This window comes from Mobula birostris, chromosome 2, assembly GCF_030028105.1.
Source record: "Mobula birostris isolate sMobBir1 chromosome 2, sMobBir1.hap1, whole genome shotgun sequence".
Lineage (NCBI taxonomy): Eukaryota > Metazoa > Chordata > Chondrichthyes > Myliobatiformes > Myliobatidae > Mobula > Mobula birostris.
Window position 1 is genome coordinate 168,896,338 of NC_092371.1, and position 27,177 is coordinate 168,923,514.

The following is a 27,177-nucleotide window of genomic DNA, read 5'->3' on the forward strand; positions in this document are numbered from 1 at the left end:
TGGATTTGATTTTGAAGTTGATCCGTAGGTAGGCAATCTGTGAGCACGATTAATAAAAGGCAGAAACTTTATAATATTAGGGAATAATTCCATCAAAAGGTTTGCAAAAAATTCTTTAGGATTATCTCCTTCCATTTGCTCTTTAAGTCCCAAGATTCATAAAGTTGTTCCTCCTACTTCTGTTTTCCAAATCAATAATCTTCTGTCTCACTATTTCGTTGGACTTGGATTGTTTTTCATACAGCTTTTGCAAATCATCCATTCTCTCGTCCAGTATAGTAATAACCTCTTCATGTTCCTTTATCTTCTTATCAAGCTCGGTTAGAGTTGCTTGAATATCATCTAATTTCATACCTATTTGTTTAATTTCAGCACTGATTTGTTGCGAGTCAGCCGACGCTTCTTTTCGAAATTGTTGAAACTCCTCAGTGAGCTTTTGAATAGCTTCCACAGCTGCTTTGGTAATCATAGTAATATAATAACCCGTCTAACAGTAATAATTCAAAAGGTTGGAAACAAAAGTAAGTAAGCTAGGAGCACCAGCAGAGAGCTGTTACTCCATCAGCGGCCACCAGGTAAATCCCCCTCAAGTGCGGAGAAGATTCAAACATCTGAGATGCAAAGGGACTTGGGAATCCTCATGCAAGACTCAGGAGGTTAATTTACAGGTTGAGGCTGTGGTAAAGAAGGCAAATGCAATGTTGGCATTTATTTCGAGGAGAATAGAATATAAAAGCAAAGAGATAATGCTGAGGCTTTATAAGACTCTAGTCAACCTGCACTTGGAGTATTCTCAACAATTTTGGACCCCATATCTCAGAAAGGATGTGTTATTATTGGAGAGAGTCCAGAGGAGGTTCATGAGGGTGATTCTGGGAATGAAGGGGGATAACGTATGAGAAACGTTTGGCAGGTTTGAGCCTGTACTCACTGGAAGTTAGAAGAATGCTGGGGATCTCATTGAAACCTACTGAATATTGAAAGGACAAGATAACGTGGATGTGGAGAGGATGTTTCCTATAACATGGGTATCCCGAAATGGAGGGCACAGCCTCAAAATTGAGGGGCAACCTTTTAGAACAAAGGTAAGGAGAAATATTTTTTTGCCAGAGAGTACTGAATCTGTGGAATGCTCTGCCAAAGACACCAGTGTAGGCCAAGTCCATGGGTACATTTAAAAGGGAAGTAGATATTTTCCTGATTGGTCAGGGCATGAAAGGATATGGCGAGAAGGCAAGTGTATGGTGTTGATTGGGATCCAGGATCAGCCATAATGGAATGGTGGAGCAGTCTTGATGGGCTGAATGGCCTAATTCTGCTCCTATGTCTTATTGTCTAATCTGGCCTGTCAGCTCAGGACATTTGTGTTTTTCCAATGTGCTGGGGTAGAAGACTCTGACTTTTCCATTTTTGTGCACAGGTATAGTAGTTAGAAACAAATAGATCCATGAGATGATACAAGGATGGGTAAGTTTGTTTTGGCACAGTATCTGGATTCACTCCCTTTTAATATGGCATTAAAAACAACAGTACAGTACTCTGAAAGTTCATTGCCTTGCACAAATTTATCAACAGACTATCTGCCTACAGCATTCCAAAAGCTCTTAAACCCACTGCTGCTTTCTATGCTCAGAGCTGCAAAGTCAAGCAAAAGGGGGGAAATTTTCAAACATTTGGTCTGAGGCCACTTAAACATCTGGATGTTATTGGATCACACATTGCCACAGTGCAGATTTCAGATGCCCATTACATGCCAGACATTTTCTTTTAAACCTTGATAAAATTAGATGGATCAACTGAACAAATTAACATATTTATAACTTGAGACTAATTACACCTCAACTCAAACACTAACTGAGATTAAACCATGCCCTGATGGCTTCTTGTGCTTCATTGGTTCCTGCTAGTGTGCTGAAAAACACAGTATTTCATCTTTCTCACAAGAAAAAGCTGCTGATGGTCAGCAGTTACATCAGCAGTGAGTTAACTTGGGAGTTGAGCAATGTTCTGTGCCATTTCTGTTTTAAGATCATAAAACCAAGTGTTTGACAGAGTGTAGTTGCCATTTCTAAAGTTATTTACCAACATTAATCTACCTTTGCCAGAAAAGGGCTTGAATGCTATCACCTATTGTAATGATAAATCAAGCAACAAAGGCGATAACAGGGCTTTGCTTCCAGACGAGATCAATACCTTCTATGCTCACTTTGACCATCATAACATGGAGGGACTATTGCAAACTCTTATAGTCACTGATGATCCTGTGATTTCAGTTTCTGAGGCTGACGTGCCAGCAACCTTTAAGAGGGTGATCCTACGAAAAGCGTCCAGCCCAGTGGGGTCTCTGGCCAAGAACTAAAGACTTGTGCTGATCAACTGGCTGGAGTGTTCACTGAGATCTTTAACCTCTGACATCGGCAATCTGAGGTATTCATCTGCTTCATTCAGACTTCATTTATACCGGTGCCTAAGAAGAATGTGGTAATCTGCCTCAATGACTATCGTCCAGTAGCACTTGCATCCACATTGAAGTGTTTTGAGAGGTTGGAGATAAAACATATCAACTCCTTCCTGAGAAGTGACCTGAATCCTCTCCAGTTTGCTTACCAGAGCAACCGGTCCATAGCAGATGCCATCCCATTGGTTCTTCACTCAACCCTGGAACATCTTGACAGCGAAGATGTGTACTTCAGGATGCTCTTTATCAACAACATCTCAGTATTCAATAACATCATCCCCTCAACTAATCAATAAGCTTAAATACCTTGCTCTCAATTCTTCCTTGTTCAATTGGATCCTCAGTTTCCTCACTTGTAGACCCCAGTCAGTATGGATTGGCAAGAGCATCTCCTCCATAATCTCCATCAGAACAGGTGCACCATAAGGCTGTGTGCTTAGGCACCTGCTTCACTCTCTTTACTCTTATGACTTTGTGGCTATGCAAAGCTTCAGTGGATATTCAGGGTTTTTATCGACACTGCTGTCATCACAGATGGTGATGAATCTGAATCAGGTTTATTATCACTAGCAGGTGTTGTGAAAGTTATTAACCTAGCAGATGCAGTACAATTCAATACATGATGCTATAGGAAAAAAAAGAAAAAAAAAGTAAATCAAATACAGTAAGTGTGCATTTGTGTGTGTGTGTATATATATAAATTATAAATTTTTAAAATAGTGCAAAACAGAAATAATATATTTTTTTAAAAAGTGAGGTAGTGCTCATGGGTTCAGTGTCCATTTAGGAATTGTTTGGCAGAGGGGAAGAAGCTGTTCCTGAATTGCTGAGTGCATGCTTTCAGGCTTCTGTACCTCCTGCCTGATTGTAACAAAGAGAAGAAGTATGCCCTGAGTGATGGGAGTCCTTAATAGTGGACGTCGCCTTTCTGAGGTACCACTTCGTGAAGATGTCTTGGATACTACAGAGTCTAGTACCCAAGATGGAGCTGACTAATTTTACTACTTTCTGTGGCTTCTTTTGGTCCTGTGCAGTAGTACCCCCCACTCCCAACCAGACAGTGATACGGCCAATCAGAATGCTTTCCATGGTATATCTGTAGAAGTAGAACTCCTAATGAAATATAGCTGTTGTTTGGCCTTCTTTGTAGCTGTATCGATATGTTGTGACCAGGCGAGATCCTCAAAGACCCAGGAACATGGAATTGCTCACTCTGTCCACGTCTGATCCCTTTATGAGGATTGGTTTGTGTTCTCTCATCTTACCCTTCCTGAAGTCCACTGTCAGCTCTTTTGTCGTACTGATATTGAGTGCAAGGTTGTTGCTTTGACACCACTCAACCAGCTGGTATATCTCGCTCCCGTATGCCCTCTTATCTCCATCTGAGATTCTACAAAAAATGGTATCTGAGCTCTATATCTAGCCACACAGTCATGGGTATAGAGGGAGTAGAACAGAGGGTGAAGCACATACACCTGAGATGCACCAGTGCTGTTCATCAGCGAGGAGGAGATATTATCACCAATCCACACAGATTGTGGTTTTCCAGTTAGGAAGTTGAAGATCCAATTGCAGAGGGAGGTACAGAGGCACAGGTTCTATAGCTTATTGATTAGGATTGTGGGGATGATGATGTTAAATGCTAAGCTATAATCAACGAACAGAATCCTGATATAGGTGTTTGTATTGTTCAGGTGATCTAAAGCCATGTGCAGAGCCATTGAGATTGTGTCTGCTGTAGACCTATTATGGTGATAGGCATATTGCAATGGGTCCAGGTCCTTGCTGAGGCAGGAGTTTACTCGAGCCATGACCAACCTCTCAAAGCATTTCATCACCATAGATGTGAGTGCAACTGGATGATAGACATTAAGGGAGCTCAAACTACTCTTGTTGGACACTGGTATAATTGTTGCCTTTTTGAAGCAGGTGGGAGCTTCTAATCGTAGCAGTGAGAGGTTGAAAATGTCCTTGAATTCTCTTGCCAGTTGGTTGCCAGACATTTTCGGAGCCTTACCAGGTATTCAGTCAGGACCTGCCGCATAATAGGGGTTCTCCCTCCTCAAAGACAGCCTGATATCTGCCTCCGGGACAGATATCACAGGGTCACTGAGTGCAGCAGGGATCTTCACAGCTGTAGTTATATTCTCCCTTTCAAAGCGGGCATAGAAAGTATTGAGCTCAATTGGTAGTGAAGCATCACTACCATTCATGCTACTGTGTTTCATTTTGTAGGAAGTAGACCCAGCCAGAATTGACGTACACCTGATGTCGCCTCCAACTTGCTCAGAATCTTTTCTTCACTCTTGAAATAAACCTCCAAGTCATACCTGGTTTTCTTGTACAGACCTGAGTCTCCAAACTTACAAACCACCAGTCTAGTCCTCAACAGATGACAAACCTCCTCCACACAAGTTTTAATGAAGTCGGTAACAACAGCGGCATATTTATCCAGATTCAAAGATGAATCCCTGAATACAGTCCATTCCATCAATTCAGAGCAGTCCTGTGTTTCGCTTCTCCATGCCTTCTTGGTCCTCACTACTGGTGCTGTATCTTCAGTCTCTGCCCCTGTACTCATTGAGTAGAGTTACACCCAGGTGATTAGACTTTCCAAAATGTGGGCTTGGAATAGCATGGTAGGCATTCTTGATGGTGGTGTAACAGTGATCCAGTGTGATGTATCTTCTGATACAACAAGTGATTTATTGATGGTAATTATTTGGTGACTTTTTCAAGCTGTCCTAGCTAAAATCCCCAAAATGATGGTGAAGGCATGATCACAAAAATTTCCTGCAGCACTTAATCGCAAGATATTCCAGGTCTGGTGAGTCAGCATAAAGGGGGGAGATTGAAAATCTGGCTGAGTGGTGCACCACAACAATCTTACTCAATATCAGCAAGATAGAGGAGCTGATTATTAACTCAAGAGAAGGAATCTAGTGGTCCATGAGCTAGTTCTCATCAGAAGTGAAGAGTATCAGTAACTTTAAATTTCTTGGTGTTATCATTTTGGAGGACTTATCTTGGGCCCAGCATGTAAATGCAATTACAAAGAAAGCACGGCAATGCCTCCACATTTTTAGGAGTTTGCGAAGATTCGGCATGATATCTAAAATTTTGCCAAACTTCTATAGATGTGTAGTGGATAGTTTATTGACTGGCTGCATCACAGCCTGGTATCGAGACACCAGTGCCCTTGAACAGAAAATCCTCCAAAACGTAGTGGATAAAAACCCATTTTATCACGGGTAGAGCCTTCCTCACCACTGCACACATCTACCATCCCGTAAGATGGTAGCATATTTGATTGCAGCAGCTTCTATGGGCTCAACCAAAGGCATTATTGGCCTTTTTAAATGTATTTTTTACGATTGCAAGACTCTGCTGGGCATTAAGAACTGCTGGTCTACCCCATCAGCGAGTTGCTCATTGGCGGTGAAACTGAAGGAGCTTGGTTGGGTGTTGCTTGCATCTGAGAGGCGCCAGTGCGTGAAGGAATTGTGCAGTCTAACAATGAGTGATTATCTTAGTCACTTTTCTTGTCTTCACAAGGTCCTGTTGGACATCGTTAATGTGGAACGCTGCAAGTTCAATTCACTGATTTATTGGCAGACAGCAGGGGCAGACAGTGAACAAGCTGTGTGGCCTTGTTTGTAGCAAGGAGTAGGCCTCAAGCTGCAGTGTCACCAGTTTACAGCTGCTCAGGAGAGAGGCATCAGAGTTGATGTGCTTCTGTGGAGGTGGTGTGGTACGGTATCCAAGCTGTATTTGGTGCTGCCACCCACCCCCCTGCCCTTGAGTGTTCACTCAGCAGAAAACAAGCTGCATTATGTTTGATTGCAGATTTCTGGAACATTCATGAACTCAGGATCTTAGACTATATTTTTTTTGTGTGACTATATTTTACTGATATCTTATGTGCTGTATGTGCTTTGTGTGTGACTGTTGGTGCTATATTTTGCACCTTGGCCCCGGAGTAACGTTGTGTCATTTGGCTATATTTGTGAGTACAGTATTCGTGTATGGTTGAATGACAATTAAACTTGAACTACATGAAACATTGTCGCAAAAAGCAGCATCCAGCATCAGGAACGCCCCACCACCCAGGACATGCTTTCTTCTCGCTGCTGCCATCAGGAAGTCTCAGGACCCACACCATCAGGTTCAGGAACAGTTATTACCCCTCAGTCATCAGGATCTTGAACCAAAGGGGATAACTTCATTCAAATTCATTTGCCCCATCATTGAAATGTTCCCACAACCTTCACTTTCAAGGACTTTTCATCTCATGTTCTTGACATTTATTGCTTATTTGTTTTTTATTATTATATCTTTTTGTATTTGCACAGTATTTTGTACTTTGCACACTGGTTGAACACCCAAGCTGGTGCAGTCTTTCAGTGGTTCTGTTCTGTTATGGTTATTATTCTATGGATTTGTTGAGTATGTCCACAGCGTTATATATGGTGACATGTATGAATGTTGATAATAAATTTACTTTTAACTTTGAAAAGACATAGTTCCCATGTGTCCAAAGCACTGTTTATTCAGAAGAATACTTCTGATTGGTTCATTTTTACAGATTCTCTAATTTCAGCAACTCCTGCTCAGTTTGAAATTCATTCCTTTAAAACCCACTAATCTTTTCTCAGTGTATGGTTGAGAAACGTCCAGATCATCTGTATAGAAAAATATTTGATAAAGTAAACTATCCACAGGTGTGACATCCTGCATTAGGCCATAAATTGACTGTGAACAAGTTAATTTATTTTGAAGTCAGGTACAAAATGCATCAGATATTAGAAGTTTTAAACACAAAAAATGATGGAAAAATGTTCTGCAGATTAGGCATCATCTGTGGAAAGGGATACAGATATATTTTCTCTGCTTTTAAAACCTAAAATTTCCTTTATAGGGTACTTCAGTATTGATGATTCCACATATATTGAGTAATATGGAAAATATGTTAACAGCTATAATTTGGGTATTAGTTTAGTTTTCCTCGGAATTTATCTTAAACTTTGATCTTAGATTATTTCTTGATTCATTTGAATGTTGCCAAACACCAATTTATTTGCAAAATTCTTTAGATGAATGAGTTTTTATGCAGAAAAATGGTTGAACTACATTTAAATGATAGAAAAAAAAGTTGTTATTTTTATAGAAGAGAAAAGCCAATTAGATACTTATCTAACATGCAAGTTCATTAAAACAATACTTTAAAAAACAATTTACCTTTTCTGGGCAAGTTGAAAACCCCATTCAAATTAATGACATGTACATTTAACTATTTTTGAATATAACTAAAGCCATCTTGACAGTCTGGGTTAGGCCCTCATTGGCCAAATTGCGTCATGTCAGTTAAATTGCTGCTAAGAACAGTAGTGATAGAGAAGACTTGTATATTGGAAGCAACCGGGCATAGAAAATTAGAAGGACCATGAACAATGCATGTGAGGTGAACTAGAGATGTGGATAGGGTTGACCAATACCACTTTTGTTATCATGGAGACTGCATATAGAGCATTGAAGAGTGCAGCACAGGAACAGGCTCTTCAGCTCACGATGATTGAGCTGTCTCTGCCAGTCTAATCTAATTCCATATTCTTGCACAAAGTCTATATCCCTTTACCCTTTCTGCTTATGTGTCTTAGTGCTTTATAAATGCTTCTATAGTATCTGCTTTTACTATAAATTTTGGAATGCATTCTTGGTGCAGACCGCCAACGGACAAAAAATACAAATCTTTCCTCATAAATCTCCTTTACTCCTGTCCCCTTTAACATACCCTCTTTCTATCCTGGGAAAAATTATCTGATCATCTATCCTATCTATGCCTCTCAAAATTTTACGTACTTCTCTCAGGCCTCCTTTCAGCTTCTGGCACTCCAGCGAACGTTATCCAAGTTTATCCACCCTCTTTATACAGTTAATACTTTGAATCCAAGTAATATTCTGCACCCTTTCCAAAGCCAACGCATTATTTCTATAGTATAGTGACCAGAATTGCAGACCATACATGAAATGTGGCTTAAGCGGAGTATTACACAACTATGACATAACTTGCCAACTTTTATATAGAATGCCCTGACTGATGAAGGCAAGCATGCTGTACACCTCCATTACCACCCTACCCACTAGTGTTGCCGCTTTTAGGGAGCAATAGACTTATACCCATAGATCTCTCTGGAATTCACTGCTACTAAAGGGTGAGCATACTTTCCTCTTTGACTTCCCAAAATGCACTGCTTCATACTTGTCTGGTTTAAATTTTGTCTACAATTTCTGCGCGCAAAACAAATATCCTTCTGTAACCTTTGGCCATCATTTCCACTATCTGCATTTCCACTAATAACTGTGCCATCTGCAAAATCATGACATGGACCACTTACATTTCCACCACAATCATTAATATATAATCACAACCAACAGAGGCCCCAACACTGATCTTTGTGAGGTAATACATCCAAACCCCAAGTCTCCAACTCCCTCCCTTGGAAAAAAAACCAGCAACAATAGCATCAAACCCCCAACCACCTCCCTTGCCAAAAATAGCGACAATAGCATTAAACCCCCAACCCTCTCTCTTAAACTCAAAAACTAGCAGATCACCCACACAGGAAAAGCAACAAGAACATCAGACCTCAAATCCCCAAACCCTCCCTCACACAAAAAACTAAAGGAGAACATTATAAACTATAGTCCAATAGTCACATAAATCTTAGAATTTCAAATTGAGAAGGGCTGTTGCTTGAACTTAGTTCTTCCATGAAGAGTGGCTGCTGCCCTGCAGCTTCTGAACACTGCCAACCTGGCTACCAACCACTGTTGACCCGTGGCATACATGGAGAGCAACTGATGACCTCCCCCGCATTCACCTCGACGCTTCAGTTTTCCTCGGTGCTTTGAAATGGTGTCGATCATGACCCCACGCCCAATACACAAGGCAGCTCATGCTCACAGTCCTCTCCAAGGATAGCAGAATGCTGGATGATTCGATTAAACTCCAAACTGCATGTCACAGGTTCCAGCAGTTTCCGAAATATAATAAAAACAAAAAGAACAAGGAGGAGGTGTAGAAAAGTAAAAACAATTGAAGAGATAGGCTATCTGAAAGATGTTGCCCAAGTATTGTTGTTCACTGGCGCCATCTTGACCGGAAGCTAGAAAGTGACATAGTATTGTTATACTTAAAGTGAGGCTTGACGGGTTCATGTGGAGAAGGAAATTCTCTAGAGTTTCCAGGGTGGGAAAGTAATTGTTGGTGGACAAGGAGTTGTTTTAATGATTAATGTCACCACATGATTTCTATCAGTGTGATGGATACTACATAATTCTAGGTTTGGCTTACTTTTGTCCAATAGAAATTGCTAGTTAGCCACAAGTGTACAGTAGCTACAGTTTTGCATGCACTTGTATTTGTAAGACAGTATCTAATTTGCAAGGTGAATTTCCAAAAAAAAATTGCAGGAAAGTAATAATTATTTATTAATTTGCAAAAATCAATTAATGTCAGATTCTTGTAAAAAAAAAATTCTTGTCTTGAATTAGCTTTGTGTAATTCTGAAGTCTTGAGCTGCAGTGCATGAATGGAATGTTTTAACATATCAGCACATCATTCAATGAGGAAATGCTGTACGTGCCACAAGCGGGACTTCCTGGTGGCCAATCATTTTAATTCTGATTCCCATTCCCGTTCCAACATGTTGATCCATGGCCTCCTCTTGTGCCAAGATGAGGCCATCCTCAGGGTACCCTCCAACCTGATGGCATGAATATAGATTCTCCTTCTGGTGAACAAATTCCCCCATCCCCCCCCCGCCTCATCTATTCCCCACTCTGACCTTTTCCCTTCCTCTCAGCTGCCTATTATTTCCCCCTGGATCCCCTCCAGCACTCCCCCTTTTCTCCTATGGTCCACTGTTCTCTCCTTTCAGATTCTTCTTTCCCTAGTCCTTGACCTCTGCCGCCTACCTGGTTTCACCCAACACCTTCCAGTTAGCCTCTTGCCCCTCCCCCCCATCATTTTATTCTGGTATCTTCTCCTTTCCTCCTTGGTCCTGATGAAGGGTCTTCAGCTGAAGCGTCGACTGTTTACTCTTGCGCATACAGTCTGCCTGACCTGCTGAGTTCCTCCAGCATTTTGTGTGTGTTGCTGTATTTGCCTTTCAAAAAAGCATATACAATTATTCATCTTTATTTACAAGTTTGTTTTTAATAGGTTATCTATATGCCATATTAATATTGAGCTTCTGACTAACAATGTCATCTGCTTGTCATTTTTATTTATTAGTTTGGACTTAATTTAGCCGCATCTGAATTCAGAATTAGCTACCTGTCAGACAAATTAGCAGCTCAAACAGCTAATATGAGACCTATTGTCTCAGTATTCCAAGCAGAAACTAGTTAAATGTATAATGCATTGTTTTTTTTAATGTTCTGCTACATTATTAATTAGAAAGCAAGTTGGCACTTAGGATGTTCTACAAGACCAACTGCAAATGTAGGTCTAATATTTGAGTGTGTATAAAGTTAGTGAATAAAATTGATTACATTCTTGAAAATTTTTCATTTAGATTTATTAGAAATTAGATACAGGTGGCCCCTGTTTTCCGAAGATTTGCTTTATGATACCTTGCTGTTCCAAAAGACCTACATTAGTTACCTGTTTTCGCTAACAGAAGGTGTTTTCACTGTTAAGAAAAGAAGCAGCACACGCCCAAACAGCCAAGCTCCTCCCCTGGAACTGCATTCTAGCCGCCATTGCTTAAACATGTGCTTTAACTCGATTTATTTTGTGCATCCGTTAGCAAGCTGAGTTCTAAGGTATCGGAAAAGCCTAAAAGAGCTCATAAGGGTGTTACACTTAGCATAAAACTAGACATAATTAAGCGTTTTGATTGTGGTGAATGAAGTAAGGACATTGTCCGCGCGTTGAACTTGCCCGCGTCCACCATTCGCTCTGTTTATATGCAGAGAGAAAGAATCTTGAAAGCTTCCAGTGTTACTGTTGGTTCTGTTGGTAGCAAAGTGGTCTCTCTTAGTCGGCATCCAATAATGGATAAACTGGAAAGTCTATTGCTTGAGTAGATTGATGGGTGTACAAAGCGTGGTGTTCTGTTAAGTTTTTTTTATACTTAAGGAGAAATCAGTCAGTCTTTTTAATAAGCTGAAACAGAAACCACTGGACGATGGTGATGAAAGTGTTGTGAAAGTGGAACTTAAACGTCGTCATGGGTGGTTTGATCGGTTTCTGAGGCGAGGGCAGCTTCATAGTTTAACGTTTACCGGAGAGAGTGCTTCGGCTGATACTGAAGCTGCCGTAAAGTTCCCAGCAGAACTGAAGAAAATAATTACAGAAGGTGGTTATTCATATGATGAAACTGCAATTTGTTGGAGTCTTCCCAATTCTGGTAAGTGAAACTACATTGTACATACACTATTCCTACTTTATATAGGCTGTGTATTTTTATGTGTTATTTGATATGATTTGGCAGCTTCATAGCTTAAAGATTACTGGAGAGAGTGTTTCTGCTGAGAGCGCTTCTGCCGAGAGTGTTGCCGTGAGATTTTTGCTGCCCTAGACAGTGCTGTAGAAAAGCCTATATAAAGTAGAAATACTGTGTATTTATCATAAAATTCCTGCTTTTACTATATGTTACTGTTATTTTATGTTTTATGTGTTATTTGGCATGATTTTGTAGGTTATTTTTTGGGTCTGGGAACGCTCAAAAAATTTTTCCTTATTAATAAATGGTAATTGCTTATTCACTTTACGACATTCTGGCTTACAAACCATTTCATAGGAACACTGTACCTTCCCATAGCGGGGGAAACCTGTATGTGCCTTTTGGTATATATTTGATTAGATTAGACTGATCACTATTGATATAAGCCTTTTTATTTCTTCTAAAATTTCTTGAAGTTTTTTTCTCTAGGTGGGATCTTAAAACGTAAATGTTTGATTGTCAGTTTGAGATGAAATTTGAAAAAGTTTTGGATTTAATTTTGTTAGTGTTGCTTAATCATTGCTAAAATTATTAAAGCAAGTATATGGGCCATCGGTTCCTACTGTAAATTTATTTAAAACTTAGTTTTGTTTTAAGACAAATTGAGGGAAAAAAATTCTAATTTCATTCCTGTAGCATGCACATCAAATGTTATAATTAATGATTTTCATCATATATACGCAGGGAAAGATTCCTTCAAGCGCATTTCTTTTGCCAATGGTTTATTGGTACAATTGGTTTTAATTTTCCTTCAGATAGTTTACCAGTTAAAGCTGGCACCTTTTTGTTTTTATGACCACTCGTTACAAAGATTATGAAAATGGCACTTAGAGGAGATTTGTCTTTAACAAAAACAGAAATGTTAGGTATCCGACATGTCAGTCCATCACCTCCTCTACAGCTGTGATGAGGCCACACTCACGTTGGAGGAGCAACACCTTATATTCTGTCTGTGTAGCCTCCAACCTGATGACATGAACATCGATTTCTCAAACTTCTGGTAATGCCCCAGACCCCTTCACCATTCCCCATTTCCATTCCCTTCTCTCACCTTATCTCCTTACCTGCCCATCACCTTCCTCTGGTGCTCCTTCTCCCTCCCTTTCTTCCATCGCCTTCTGTGCTCTCTTGTCAGATTCTCCCCTTCTTCAGCCCTTCATCTCTTTAACCAATCAACTTACCAGGTCTTTATTTCACCACTCCGCCTTCACCTACTACCTTGTATTTCTTCCTCCCCTCCCCACCTTCTTACTATAACTTCTCATCTTTTTTCTCCAGACCTGATGAAGGGTCTCCGTGTAAAACATCGATGTTTACTATTTTCCATAAATGCTACCTGGCCCGCTGAGTTCCTCCAGCATCTTGTGTGTGTTGCTTGGATGTTCAACATCTGCAGATTTTCTCTTGTTTGTGTTAGATACTAACCAGGCCATGCAGTATCTAGAATGAAAAATAATTCAAATTGACCTTTCATCAGACCTTTTGTTTGATGTTAAGTTGCGGTTACATTTATAGGGTTTCCAAAACAGCCAAAATTCAACATACAATCTTTTCATTCCAATTTTATAATTGCAGTGTGTAAAATAAAATTAAACAGTTTAGGACTGCACCATGACTGGAACACTGGAGGTTAAAATTAAACTCCATTGTAAGCTAATTATTCTGTTTCATTACCAATTGAATCTCCAGATCCATATTCCCTTCAATAATGTCATCTTGTCTTTCTGAAAATATCATTTTGTCTGCTCTTCTGCTTCTTTCCCTTTAATCCTTTGTCACCTCCTACTATGATTTTTACAATGGGCCTAGCCATTCTTGTCCATCAACTACTATAAACTTCAGACATCAAACTTTGTTTATTGTCCTTGCCTATCACATCCTATTGATCTATTGCCCCTAACTTCACTGAATTGTATTTGCTCATTGTCTGACAGAATCTTCTCTTTACAATTGATGCTGTTGTATTTAATTTATCTGGCTCTTGCAGAGAAGTATTGGTTTTCAAGCTTTATTTCATCAGAAAAGCAGAGACAAAGCTGTGCAGCGTGCTTTGTGAAGACATGCAGCCACTCAAGATGAAAGTGACACTGGCGATAACATTCAAATTCACAATGATCTTTAACAGTTTTGCTTTGAACTCATTCTTAATTCTAGAGCGTTAGTGGGGAAAGTCAGTCTGCACAGGGCAGATAACTAATACCTTGGAAAACAATTTGCATAACACTCCCTTGGAAGTAATAGACCACAATATAGAATTCTTTTGAACATCAGCATTTTAAAAGCCTAAGGATTAATTGATGATGTGGTTAATTGTTTCCATTTATCCTATAAGTAGGTACGTCATAAATGTGAATTACTGTTCACTCATTATCAATCCTTCTGACACTTTTTCATAAATGTGTAGAAGCTCACTTTAGAGTTATATAGGTAACAAAACTTCAAATACAATGTAACATGTAGAAAGTGCTGGAGAAACAGTCGACATTTCGGGCCAAGACCCTTCATCGGGACACGGCCTGAAACATTGACTTTTTTATTCCTTTCCTTAGATGCTGCCTGAACTGCTGAGTTCCTCCACCAATCTGTATGTTTTCTCTGTATGAATCTCTTGTTCAAATACAATGTTAATTTTTAAGCATGGGAATAAAACCTCTGAGTTGGAAAAATAGTTAATGGTTATTCAATATTAAGCATTAATATCTCTAGGATTTCTTGTTGCAGTCTCTGAGATGAGATTGAAATTTGTTATCAGTCAAGTATTTGAGAGTAGTTCATTATCTATGCTGAGTTCTTGGAAACAAGTAACCCCTTTAACTCTGTTCTGTGCACTGAGATTAATCTGTTTTCATCTGCTACTACTTTGTAAGATTTCAGGTAGTCTATCCTGATATTTATTCCCTTCAGTGTAGTTGGAGGTTTAGTGCATTGATGTGGATCTCGGCAACATCATACTGTATAGTTTAACCTACCTCTGACTCAGTCTGTTTGTATATCGTGTGGTAGATTCCATTACAAAAACAAAAGTACTAAAGCTCTCAGAAATGACAGTCTCCATTCAAGAAGATATATTTTTTCAGAAGAGAGTGAAGTTTCAGATAGCGCTTTGTACAACAACAATGTAAACATAAAGATCAAGATCAGGTTTTTTATCATGGACTTTTGTTGTGAAATTTGGTTTGCTCAGCAGTTCAGTACAATACATAAACATTGCTATAAGCTACAATAAAAATTACTGTAGATAAAAAATAAATAGTGCTAAAAGAGAGAAAAATAGTAAGGTAGTATTCATGGGTACGTGGATTGTTCAGAAAACTGAAAGTAAAGGAGAAAAAGCTGTTCCTAAAAGCTAGCATTATTTCTTCTTCTGTCAGCAGTATTTCACTGGTACAGCACAACTACTTGTTCCAAGGCTGCGTGTGTATATTCTGTTCTCTGGATTTTGAAGATAAATGATGCAGTGAAAGAACTGAAAATCTTAAAAAGCGGCAGATACTGGAAATCTGAAATGTTAATAAAAAATGCTAGAAACATTCATGGTTATGTAAGAAGTTAGATGGACCAGCAGATATTCCTGCTGGTCCATTTAACCGCTTAAGTAACCATGATATTTTTTGCATCTCAATGTCTCACCAGGAGTTAAAATCTCAATTACAAATAAAACTTCGAGAAATTCCAGTTAAATTAGAATCAATAAATGATCCACCACTTCTGCCTTGCATTGAAGTTGCTTGGTCAAGTTGTCAAGCTACCTTGTATCACTGGAAAACATTTTCCCATTTAAGAAGAGGAAACTGATTTTATTGTCAATGTAGACTATTTTTCTCTAGCTAGGTACTTAACAATTTTCTTGAACCAACTCCAGTTCCTGCTGCAAAATTATGGTCTACATTATGCTGTGCATCTTTACAATATTTTTGGGTCTTTTCTGAATAGCTAGCATGGATTTATTGTAAAGTCTTCAAAGATAGCATTATATTCTTTTCACTGATTATAATATCATTTCTTCATTTTTTTTGGGATGCAGCCATCACTGGTAAGACTTTTTTTTTTGGTCCATTCATAATTGTTCTTGCAAAGGTGGTTGTGTCATTTGAACTGTGTCATTTTGTTGAGAGTCCTTGGAGAACAAATGCATATTGCTTTGCTGAATGACTGTCGGTTCTCAGCTTTTACTTGCTTCCCCTTTTAATCCTTTTGGAGTCATAGAGGGGTATAGCATAGAAACAAACCCTTTAACACACTAGCATCAAGCATTCATTTTTTTCATGAATTTTACACTAACTCGTTGTATTCTCTCTATGTTCCCATTAAATACACCCTCTAGATTTTAAATCTCCCATTGCACGCAAATTTCAATAATCAATTAGCCTACCCATCTGTATGTTTTTCTAATGTGAGATGATACTGCGGTACCTAGAATAAGCCTTTACAGTCATGGGGAGAACATGCAAACTCCATCTGAGACTAAGATTGACTGTGGGTGACGTTCCTCCTGGTTCATCCACGGCTTTTGGTTTGGGAATGTACAGTAAGTCTTTGGAGGCACACACTCATCCACACAGGTTTTAATGAAGTCCTTAACAACTGCAGCATACTCATCCAGGTTCAAAGATGAATCCCTGAATACAGTCCAGTCCACCGATTCAAAGCAGTCCTGTGCTTCCCTTGTCCAAACCTCCTTGGTCCTCACTACAGGTGCTGCAGTCTTCGGTCTCTGCCTATACTCAGGGAGTAGAAGTACAGCCAGGTGATCAGACTTCCCAAAGTGAGGGCATGGAATAGCACAGCAGGCATTCTTGATGGTGGTGTAGCAGTGTATTGTTTCCTCTGGTATTGCAAGTGATTTGTTGATGGTAATTCCTTAGTGATTTTTTTCAGACTGTCCTTGTTAAAATATCTCAAAATGATTATGAAGGTGTTAGGGTGCACTGTTTTGTGTGTGTTGATCCCATTGCTCAGATCATCAAAAGCCTGATTGAGATTGGCCTGAGTTGGAATGTATACTACTACCAAAATGACCCCAGGGAACTCTTGTGGTAGGTAAAAAGGATGGCACTTCACTGCTAGATATTCCAGGTCTGGCGAGCAAAATTGGGACAGCACAGATATATTTGTGCACCGAGGAGAGTTGATCGTGAGGCATACTCCTCCACCTCTGCTTTTGAGAGACTCTATAGATCTATCCTGATGGTGTATGGTAAACCCGTCAATCTGAATTACTGCATCTGGTATGGAAGGGGTTAACCAGGATTCTGTGAAACAAAGGACGCACATGGTCCTAATGTCTCTCTGATTCAGCACCCTAGCTCTGAGATCATCGATTTTATTCACCAGAGCCTGCACGTTTGCCAGCAAGATACTCAGTATTAAAACCCCGTTTCCTTAAACACACTTGTATCCCCGACCTGTAATCACGTTTCCTACATGAACCCTTATGTCCACCATCAGTGTTGTTTCTGTCAATTTTAAGCAGCGATATTTCATTTAAATGCATTAGGACATCTTTGTTGACTGTACTGACCTTGGAAGCAGTTGTGCTTTTTAGCTGTATCAGGCTGAAACAAGAATATTTAATCATATCCATTGAGAGTACTGCTGCTATTCGAGTCGCTCCTTGGCACCCCAGAAGTCAACTGTAGTGATTCTTGCTATGAATCATTATTGCCTGCTTTGAGTCAACAAATAAAACTATTCTGTATTATTAGTAGTTTGCCAAGGATCTATTAAATGCCAATAAATATTATATGCATACTTTGTTTTCAATTGCAGAGAATGACCAGAGAGAAAACATTATTAAATATATGGGAGTCTTGGAAGACAAACTTCATAGGTAAGGCTTTATATCAGATATTTGAATACATTTTCAGACTGAAGTTTAGATTTAAACACATTTTTATTTCTGCCATCTACATTTATTCCATATTCACAGTAAAAATCTAAATTTAACTATTTTTATACATTTGCAATTGACAGCCGAATTAAGTTGAATTGTGAAACTGAACAGAAATTGTAAAATGTCTTTGACATTCAGGAATATTCAAAAGATATTTTAACCGATCTTAACACAACACATGCTCGGTTTTTGAAACAAATAGCTAGTATGGAATAATCAGTTATTTCCATCTAGTGTAATGAATGGGAAAACATTCCTTTTGCAGAGCACATAAGTGATGAGATATCATAAAAAAAGAATATTGTTAATATTAAATAGTTGTTAAAATCTTCTGCAGTAGTACAAGCTTATGTTTTTGAATACTTCAGCCTACTTCATTTTCAACAGAAATTTATGTATATTTTTTAAGAAATGGTTGTTTTATTATATCATTTAACTGATTAAATAAGCAGAAAAAATTCATTTGACTTGATTATTTTGAACAATAAGTAGATCATTTGCAGATTCTGAAGTATGTTTGTAATGTACAATTTTGATGAGAGAAAACTGAATAATTTATTTAAACAATAATAGAAGAAGATTTTTTCCAACCTCTAACTTGGTTTTTGTTTCAGTTGTAGAACCCATTTATTTGAGAAAGTGTGGGAAGCAGACTTAGAGACCTGTCAACTCTTTATTAGTGGTTTGCGCTTGAAGGAGTCCAGTTACAGTGCATGTGAGAGAGAAGAGTACAAAGCAGGAGATAATGATGAAGCCATTGAAGATTCATGTTCAGATATTAAAGAAATGGGAGATTATTTCTTTCCAAGTAAACAAGATTGGCGTACAATACAGTTCTTTGGTCCTGAACAAAAAGAAACTGATTCAAGTGAGGTAACTAGTGTTCTCTGTATTCTATTTGATATTTTGTTGACAGTTGACAATATGGTGCTCCTGTTACATTCAGTAAAAGATGATCAATTTAAGAGCAGGAAATTTACCAGAAATCTGTTCCCTACCCTTGCTTGGAAATCTGGTCCTTAACAGTTCCCTTGTATTTGTGGGTATGCTGACTAATTACTGATGTATGATTGTTTCATTAAACAATTTTTGATAGTTTCCCCAAAAGAAATTTGTTTCAAATTCTCGATGCATGTCTTGCTTTGCAGAATTTTTTCATCTAGTTTTAAAACAGCATAATGTATAGATTACGTGCACACATTCTATTTTAATTCCAAATTTACTACTTACATACTTACTGTTTGTTACTTATGCATAAAGAATGCTTTGACTTGTTGCATAACTTCAAAGAAAAGGCCAAGAATGATTGAACTTTTAATGTATGTTTTTGTTCATTAGCTATATACTCAGACTAAGGAGAAATAGAATCACATATCAGACTAGTATCTTTTCTTGGATAAAAACATGATTTTCAATGGCCTTTAAAACAAGGGAATCGACTGATGGCATTGTGTTGGTGTATATGTGAAAGGAGCAGGATAATGTTTTGAGTGAATTCCAGTAGTGAAATTTATGCTCATATTTTGCTTTTTTATTTTGAAGCAAAATTATTTAAAAGAAGAAATTTATAGTTATTTTCAGAATAATCTTAATTGAATTGCCTTTTACAGAAATAATATGTGTATGTAAGTTTTGATTACTACCTTAGCTCAAAGCCAACTTTTCAAGCACCAATCTGATTGGAATGTTTCAAATTTGCTTAGCTGAAATTAAATGCATCTCTACCCGTTTGTTGGAAGCACTGAATGAAAAGCTAAGGAGGTAACAAATATCATTGGAAACTTTAAATCAGTTACTCACCTTTAGAAAGATGCATATCCACATACTTCACCACTAAGTGTCTGAAAATGTATTCACCCCAAAGAATGAAAACAAAATATTGGAATGCAGGTTAGTTAATTGTTTACTGCAAGTTACCCTCCAGTGCTGACGTGGCAAAGAGAATTAGAGGGAAGTTGATGGCCAATGTAGAGAGAATAGATTAAAAGGATAATAAAAGGGGGAATAGAATAAATAGATTGATCCCAAAGGAAATTACAGTGTCACACTAGCATTACAAGTGGACAGATATAAATATTAGAAGAGAAGTAAGAAAGAATAAAAATAAGTTATCTCAAACAGTAAATGGGGGTGGGGGGGGGGGTGGAATCATCACTTACCCAATTATTGGTTGACTCATTATAGAGCCTAATGGCCAAGGGTGAGAATGACCTCATACAGCGCTCTTTGGAGCAACACAGTTGTCTTAGTCTATTACTAAAAATACTCCTCTGGTCAACCAAGGTGGCATGCAGAGCTGGAAACTTACCAGAAATCTGTTCCCTAACCTTGCTTTAACAGACTTGGCGATTGAAAATACATAATAGGTGAAAGGGAAATATATTCGTGAGTATTTAATTCTTGTTTAGAAGCTTCAGGAAACAAATTCATGAAAATAGCACACAAATCAAATTGAGAGAACAAAAAGGTAGTAATTTAGGGTTTTTTTTATACAAAGCTTGCTCTTTCTTACTATCATTTGGCCTTAACATTCACATACTTACGGATACTGATTGCAGTGTTTCAATGGTAAACCCAACCATCTTCCTCAGGCACAAGTTAGTCAAATGACAAGTCCCCCTAGAGACACCTCCTTATATACCCTCTGGCCCATGCCCTGTTCACTTGAGTGGGTATATAAGGAGGTGTGTCTAGGAGACTTGTCATTTGACTAGCTTGTGCCTGAGGAAGATGGGTGGGTTTACTGTTGAAACGTTGCAATCAGTTTCTGTTAGTATGTGACTGTTAAGGCCAAAGGATAGTATGGATAGATTTGATAACCAGTCACAAAGCTTCCGTGGTCAAAGCTTGCTCTTATTTTTCATTTGCTACTCTTGTTACTTTTGTCTTTTTTTTGGCTACTTTAATAAATAAAATAACATGAACTAATTTTGTGTCCATATGGCATACTTAAAAATAACTCACTTCCAAAGTAGTCCTAAAAGAGAGCAAGATTCTGAATTCCCAGTGGTTCAGCAGTGGTTCCCAGTTCCTGCACTCCCTTTCAACTCACTGGCCTATAATTTATTATAATAATATGGGGCATCTAAAATATAAGTTAAAAGTATGTTATGGTATTAATATGAATAATATCTAATAGTACAGAAAATTTGCCAGTCTGGCACCAGCGAAGTTTCAAGGTTACTAGCTTATCAGAGCTTTGTTGTGTATGTTTTTGGAAAGCAACACTTACTGCATTTTAGCTAAAATGGGGTTTATATGTGTTTGACTATAGTCCTTTCTCTTCTTTCTACTGACTTAATTAACAGCCTTGCTCATATTATGCACTATTGCATGCCAATTCTCAGTTTACATTTTGCATGAAGGTTAGCAGCTTTGTAATTGGATCTAATTTTGATTCTTCTCTTGAACTTATTTAGAAGTATATGATAAATACCTGAAACTTGCTTTTTAACTTCCTGACCTCTTTCTATGCCCTGCATGCTGTGCAGTTTACCTTTTCTATCCCTTTGAAGGAGACGCTGACCTTCCCAGTAACCTACTAGATTCCAAATCAGTGAAGGTGAGAAACAGTCAAAGGTAATACAAATACTATCCAGTATTTTTATAGTAGACTGCTGTCTTTAAAATGGATTATGAATTTGTGTTATTTTATAAATTTGGAGGATATCTGATTCTGCACTTCCAGTGGAGAAACAATATGTTAGAAGCATTGACTGGAAATTGATATAGAATAATTTGATATGTCTCTGACTCCAGTCAGTCACCTCACCTTATGTACATACACACATACACTCCTGAACCTAGTTTCATTTTACGTATATGTAATTAATTTGTGTATATAAATTATCTTATGTTTTTGTATTCATTGTGTTCCTTATCTTATTATGTGTTTTTATATATATGCTGCATCTGATCTGAAGTAACAATTATTTCGTTATCCTTTACATTTGTGTACTGGAATTGAGATTAAACAATCACGAATCTTGAATCTACAAGTGTTTGCCCCTCTGGTCTTTGCCCATTTTTATTAAAAGTGATAAGCTTGTTAGAAAGGATAGTTAGCCACTGTACATAATTTTATTGATTCTATTGAGACTGTTAATGTTATTGACTGATTGAGACTATTCAATATGAGTTATATTTTCTGAAAATGTATAAAAGGATGTCACTATTAAAGTGAAGGAATATCTCCCTAATAAATGCTATAGGTTTGGGAAGTATTTAGACCTGAACAAATTAAGAAGGAGTTGTAAAGCAGATGTACTTTAGTTTTATTGAACATAATAGATAAATACAATGTGGAAAGCTACATTCTGGGAATTCACCCATAAATTACATTGCTTCATAGATTTTATCAACTTGTTGTTCTGTTATAGTTTAGAAAAATTATCTGAGAATCTCTCATGCATTCTGCCATTAATGATTTGAGCATAAAATGATGTTGATAGTTTTATCTGCCACAGAATGAAATTTAATGGATTTCATTACCACAACCGTTGCAAAGCAAAACTAATTTGTCATGTGGGGATAAAATTGTTGTTCTTCATGATACTCACTATTTTATATGTACTACTTACAGAGATTCTAAGCTTACCATGCCTTTCCTTTGGCTATTCTTGCACTCACATTAAATTTGGTATCTTGTTTTCCTTATCGGTCTTATAGATACAGATTGTTTGATGATAGCTCATATGAACTAGTTTCAGTGCCTTCAATGTGCTCATAATATTTTATCTGTTCATTTCTTAGGTATCAGTGAAATGTTTTCTCAGCATCAAAGGTTCGCAGTCAAAGGTGAGTATTTAGAATTTAAATTTCTAGTGTTTGTGTGTGACTAGCACAAACAAAGGCTTGTACAGTTTCACCTTGTGTACTCCTGCCTTTTCCCAGTACCCTTTGCTCTCTTTCCTATATATGGAGCAATAGCTCCATATTTTAAATTTAAGATCTAGTGTTTGGTCGCAGTTCCAGTATGTAGTCTTGTCTCTTAAAGTTAGTTAAAGTCTGTCCTGAGCCTTACAGGCTCATCAGGCCGGTGCTTATGCCAGTTTCCATGGCATGAAGCGACTGAAAGTATGAGACTCCCCCCCCGGGGATAGGACGCCAGTCTATCGCGAGGTTAACCCCCAGCATTTTGCTGGTACTCATTTTCAGCTGGGTGGACTGGAGCAGTGTGTGGTTAAGTGCCTTGCTCAAGGACCAAGGACACAACAGGCTGCCTCAGCTGGGGCTTGAACTCACGACCTTCAGATCGTTAGTCCAATGCCCCAATCACTTGGCCACGTGCCACACTCTTGTCTCTTATAGATCCAAATATAGCTCATTTTCAGTAGTGATCCCACTAAAAGCTACTATCAACAATTTATTCAAAAATAAATCTTAACAATTATAAAAAGAACCACTTCCCATCTAAATACTGCATCAATTATGAATGTGAATGATCAGAAATGGTCTTCTGCAGTTAAGTAAGTGATGGGAAGTAGACTAAAGGGTGTCTTCCCCCTTCTTGAAGAAGAAAGAAGGGTCTCAGCCTAAAACGTTGACTGTTTGTTCATTTCCATATGTGCTCAGTTCTTCTAGCATTTTGTGTGTGTTGCTTGGATTTTCTCATGTTTGTGAATAAACATGTCCTTTGCCTTCATAACTATCTGCTGCAGTTGCTCTGCAATTTGAAAGAACCGTTCCAGAATCATCAGTGTTAGAAGATGACAACCAGAGCATTCATTATTTCCATACCCAGCTCTTTTAAAATTCAGTAATCATGCATGCCAAAGAATGTACAGCAAAGAATGATGAAGGCAAATAATATGCAAGGGGATGACAAGACAATCTTGCTGCAACTGTATGTGGTTTTGGAGAGGAGTACAGGAAAACTGTGCAGTTTTGGTCTCTGGAGGGTCAAGCTTACCTTGGATGTGGTGTAACAATCTCAAACATGAACTCATTCCATCTCTTCATAAATACCACCTAATTGATCAAGCACTTCTAAGCATGTATTTTATTTCTCTTATTTCTAAAGTTTGCAGGATTGATTTATTAGCTAAGAGCTAGAATAAAGTCAGTCTATTGGTGCTTAAGGAGTGGATGTTATGGAAATATTAAAGATACCGTGAGGAACAGACAAACTTTATGCTGGAGGGCTACTTTCAATGGCTGGAGAGCCTTGAACTGATAGCATAGCATAGTCAAGACAAAGAGAAATTTCTTCACTGAAAAAGCTATGAATTTAAAACTGTTTACTCGAGGGCACAGTAGATGCCAGGTGATCAAACCTATACAAAACTGAGATTGATGTATTTTTGGACACTTCTGTACTGAGAATGACCAACACTGTCAGATTATACTTCAAAATATTGAACTGCGGCATTTTTCATTCAGTTACCAGCACAAGTCGTATGGTCATCAAGAGAGCTTGTACGAACCTTTTATTTTTGAATAACATTTTGCATGTGTTCTCCTAATTTTAATATAGAAACAGAAAAACCTACCCCACAGTACAGGCCCTTTGGCCCACAAGGCTATGCTGAACATGTCCTTGCCTTAGAAATGATCCAGGGTTACCCATAGCCCTCTATTTTTCTAAGCTTTATGTACCTATCCAGGAGTTCCTTAAAAGATCCTATCATATCTGCCTCCACCACCGTCGTCGGCAACCCATTCCACGCACTCACCACTCTCTGCTTTAAAAAAAAAACACTTGCTCCGACATCTCCTCTGTACCTACTTCCAAGGTCTGTGCTTAATGCCCCAAGTCATAACCTTAAAAAGTTAGCTCAATTTGATATTCACCTTTTACCAGGTTCACATAGCAATAAACCTATTTTAACAAAATTACACTATAGAAGTAAACTAATCTGCAGAGAGATAGCAGGCAACTGCAGGAAACATAAAGTTGTGGTGGTAGAGGATTTTAATTTTCCATATATTGATTGGGTCTCCCATACTGTTAGGGGTCTAGATGGTTTAGAGTTTGTAAAATGTATTCAGAAAAGTTTTCTTAATCAATATATAGAGGGACCAACGAGAGAGGATGCAATATTGGATCTCCTGTTAGGAAACAAGTTAGGACAAGTGACAGAAGTCTGTGTAGGGGAGCACTTTCGTTCCAGTGATCATAACACCATTAGTTTCTACTTGATCATGGACAAGGATAGATATGGTCCTAGGGTTGAGGTTCTTAACTGGAAGAATGCCACATTTGAAGAAATGAGAAAGGATCTAAAAAGCGTGGATTGGGACAGGTTGTTCTCTGGCATGGATGTGATTGGTAGGTGGGAAGCCTTCAAAGCAGAAATTTTGAGAGTGCAGAATTTGTATGTTCCTGTCAGGATTAAAGGCAAGGTGGATAGGAATAAGGAACCTTAGTTCTCAAGGGATATTGCAACTCTGATAAAGAAGAAGAGGGAGTTGTATGACGTGTATAGGAAGCAGGGAGTAAATAAGGTGCTTGAGGAGTATAAGAAGTGCAAGAAAATACTTAAGAAAGAAATCAGGAGGGCTAAAAGAAGACATGAGGTTGCCTTGGCAGTCAAAGTGAAGGATAATCCAAAGAGCTTTTACAGGTATATTAAGAGCAAAAGGATTATAAGGGATAAAATTGGTCCTCTTGAAGATCAGAGTGGTCGGCTATGTGCGGAACCAAAGGAAATGGGGGAGATCTTAAATAGGTTTTTTGTGTCTGTGTTTACTAAGGAAACTGGCATGAAGTCTATGGAATTAAGGGAAACAAGTAGTGAGATCATGGAAACTGTACAGATCGAAAAGGAGGAGGTCCTTGCTGTCTTGAGGAAAATTAAAGTGGATAAATCCCTGGGACCTGACAGGATTTTCCCTCAGACCTTGAAGGAGACTAGTGTTGAAATTGCAGGGACTCTGGCTGAAATATTTAAAATGTCGCTGTCTACAGGTGAGGTGCCGGAGGATTGGAGAGTGGCTCATGTTATTCCGTTGTTTAAAAAAGGATCGAAAAGTAATCCAGGAAATTATAGGCCAGTAAGTTTAACGTTGGTAGTAGATAAATTATTGGAGGGAGTACTAAGAGACAGAATCTACAAGCATTTGGATAGACTGGGACTTATTAGGGAGAGTCAACATGGCTTTGTGCGTGGTAGGTCATGTTTGACCAATCTATTGGAGTTTTTCGAGGAGGTTACCAGGAAAGTGGATGAAGGGAAGGCAGTGGATATTGTCTACATGGACTTCAGTAAGGCCTTTGACAAGGTCCGGCATGGGAGGTTAGTTAGGAAAATTCAGTCGCTAGGTATACATGGAGAGGTGGTAATTGGATTAGACATTGGCTCGATGGAAGAAGCCAAAGAGTGGTGGTAGAGAACTGCTTCTCTGAGTGGAGGCCTGTGACTAGTGATGTGCCACAGGGATCAGTGCTGGGTCCATTGTTATTTGTCATCTATATCAATGATCTGGATGATAATGTGGTAAATTGGATCAGCAAGTTTGCTGATGATACAAAGATTGGAGGTGTAGTAGACAGTGAGGAAGGTTTTCAGAGCCTGCAGAGGGACTTGGACCAGCTGGAAAAATGGGCTAAAAAATGGCAGATGGAGTTTAATACTGACAAGTGTGAGGTATTGCACGTTGGAAGGACAATCCAATGTAGAACATACAGGGTTAATGGTAAGGCACTGAGGAGTGCAGTGGAACAGAGGGATCTGGGAATACAGATACAAAGTTTCCTAAAAGTGGCATCACAGGTAGATAGGGTCGTAAAGAGAACTTTTGGTACATTGGCCTTTATTAATCAAAGTATTGAGTATAAGAGCTGGGATGTTATGATGAGGTTGTATAAGGCATTCGTGAGGCCGAATCTGGAGTATTGTGTTCAGTTTTGGTCACCAAATTACAGGAAGGATATAAATAAGGTTGAAAGAGTGCAGAGAAGGTTTACAAGGATGTTGCTGGGACTTGAGAAACTCAGTTACAGAGAAAGGTTGAATAGGTTAGGACTTTATTCCCTGGAGCGTAGAAGAATGAGGGGAGATTTGATAGAGGTATATAAAATTATGATGGGTATAGATAGAGTGAATGCAAGCAGACTTTTTCCACTGAGGCAAGGGGAGAAAAAAACCAGAGGGCATGGGTTTAGGGTGAGGGGGGAAAAGTTTAAAGGGAACATTGGGGGGGGGCTTCTTCACACAGAGAGTGGTGGGAGTATGGAATGAGCTGCCAGACGAGGTGGTAAATGCGGTTTCTGTTTTAACATTTAAGAATAAATTGGACAGATACATGGGTGGGAGGTGTATGGAGGAATATGGTCCGTGTGCAGGTTAGTGGGACTAGGCCGAAAATGGTTC

At 38.5% G+C, this 27,177-nt stretch overlaps 1 protein-coding gene and 1 long non-coding RNA gene across 8 annotated transcripts in view; one reads left to right on the forward strand and one right to left on the reverse strand.

The window, feature by feature from the left end:
* The window catches only part of disc1 (DISC1 scaffold protein), a 203,031-nt gene that overhangs the window by 81,622 nt on the left and 94,232 nt on the right, over positions 1 to 27,177 (forward strand). For 5 of the 6 annotated variants that reach the window (XR_011884993.1, XR_011884992.1, XM_072251069.1 and 2 more), the window contains exons 10-12: positions 17,740 to 17,800; positions 18,478 to 18,736; positions 22,616 to 22,660. Coding sequence is in view for 3 of the 6 variants with exons in the window: in XM_072251069.1 (XP_072107170.1) it covers positions 17,740 to 17,800; positions 18,478 to 18,736; positions 22,616 to 22,660 (365 nt within the window). In the remaining 3 variants the exon portion in view is untranslated. Of the gene's footprint in view, positions 1 to 17,739; positions 17,801 to 18,477; positions 18,737 to 21,354; positions 21,426 to 22,615; positions 22,661 to 27,177 lie in introns of all 6 variants that reach the window. The other variant, XR_011884994.1, reaches the window with a different exon arrangement.
* LOC140193911 (uncharacterized) lies at positions 9,352 to 17,629 on the reverse strand. Of its 2 annotated transcripts, none has more exons than XR_011884996.1 (3): positions 17,492 to 17,629; positions 13,307 to 13,410; positions 9,352 to 9,472 (listed from the first exon to the last, which is right to left on the reverse strand). It is a non-coding gene; the product is annotated as an uncharacterized lncRNA (long non-coding RNA). The 2 variants fall into 2 exon arrangements; XR_011884995.1 differs by lacking the exon at positions 9,352 to 9,472 and adding an exon at positions 11,165 to 11,801.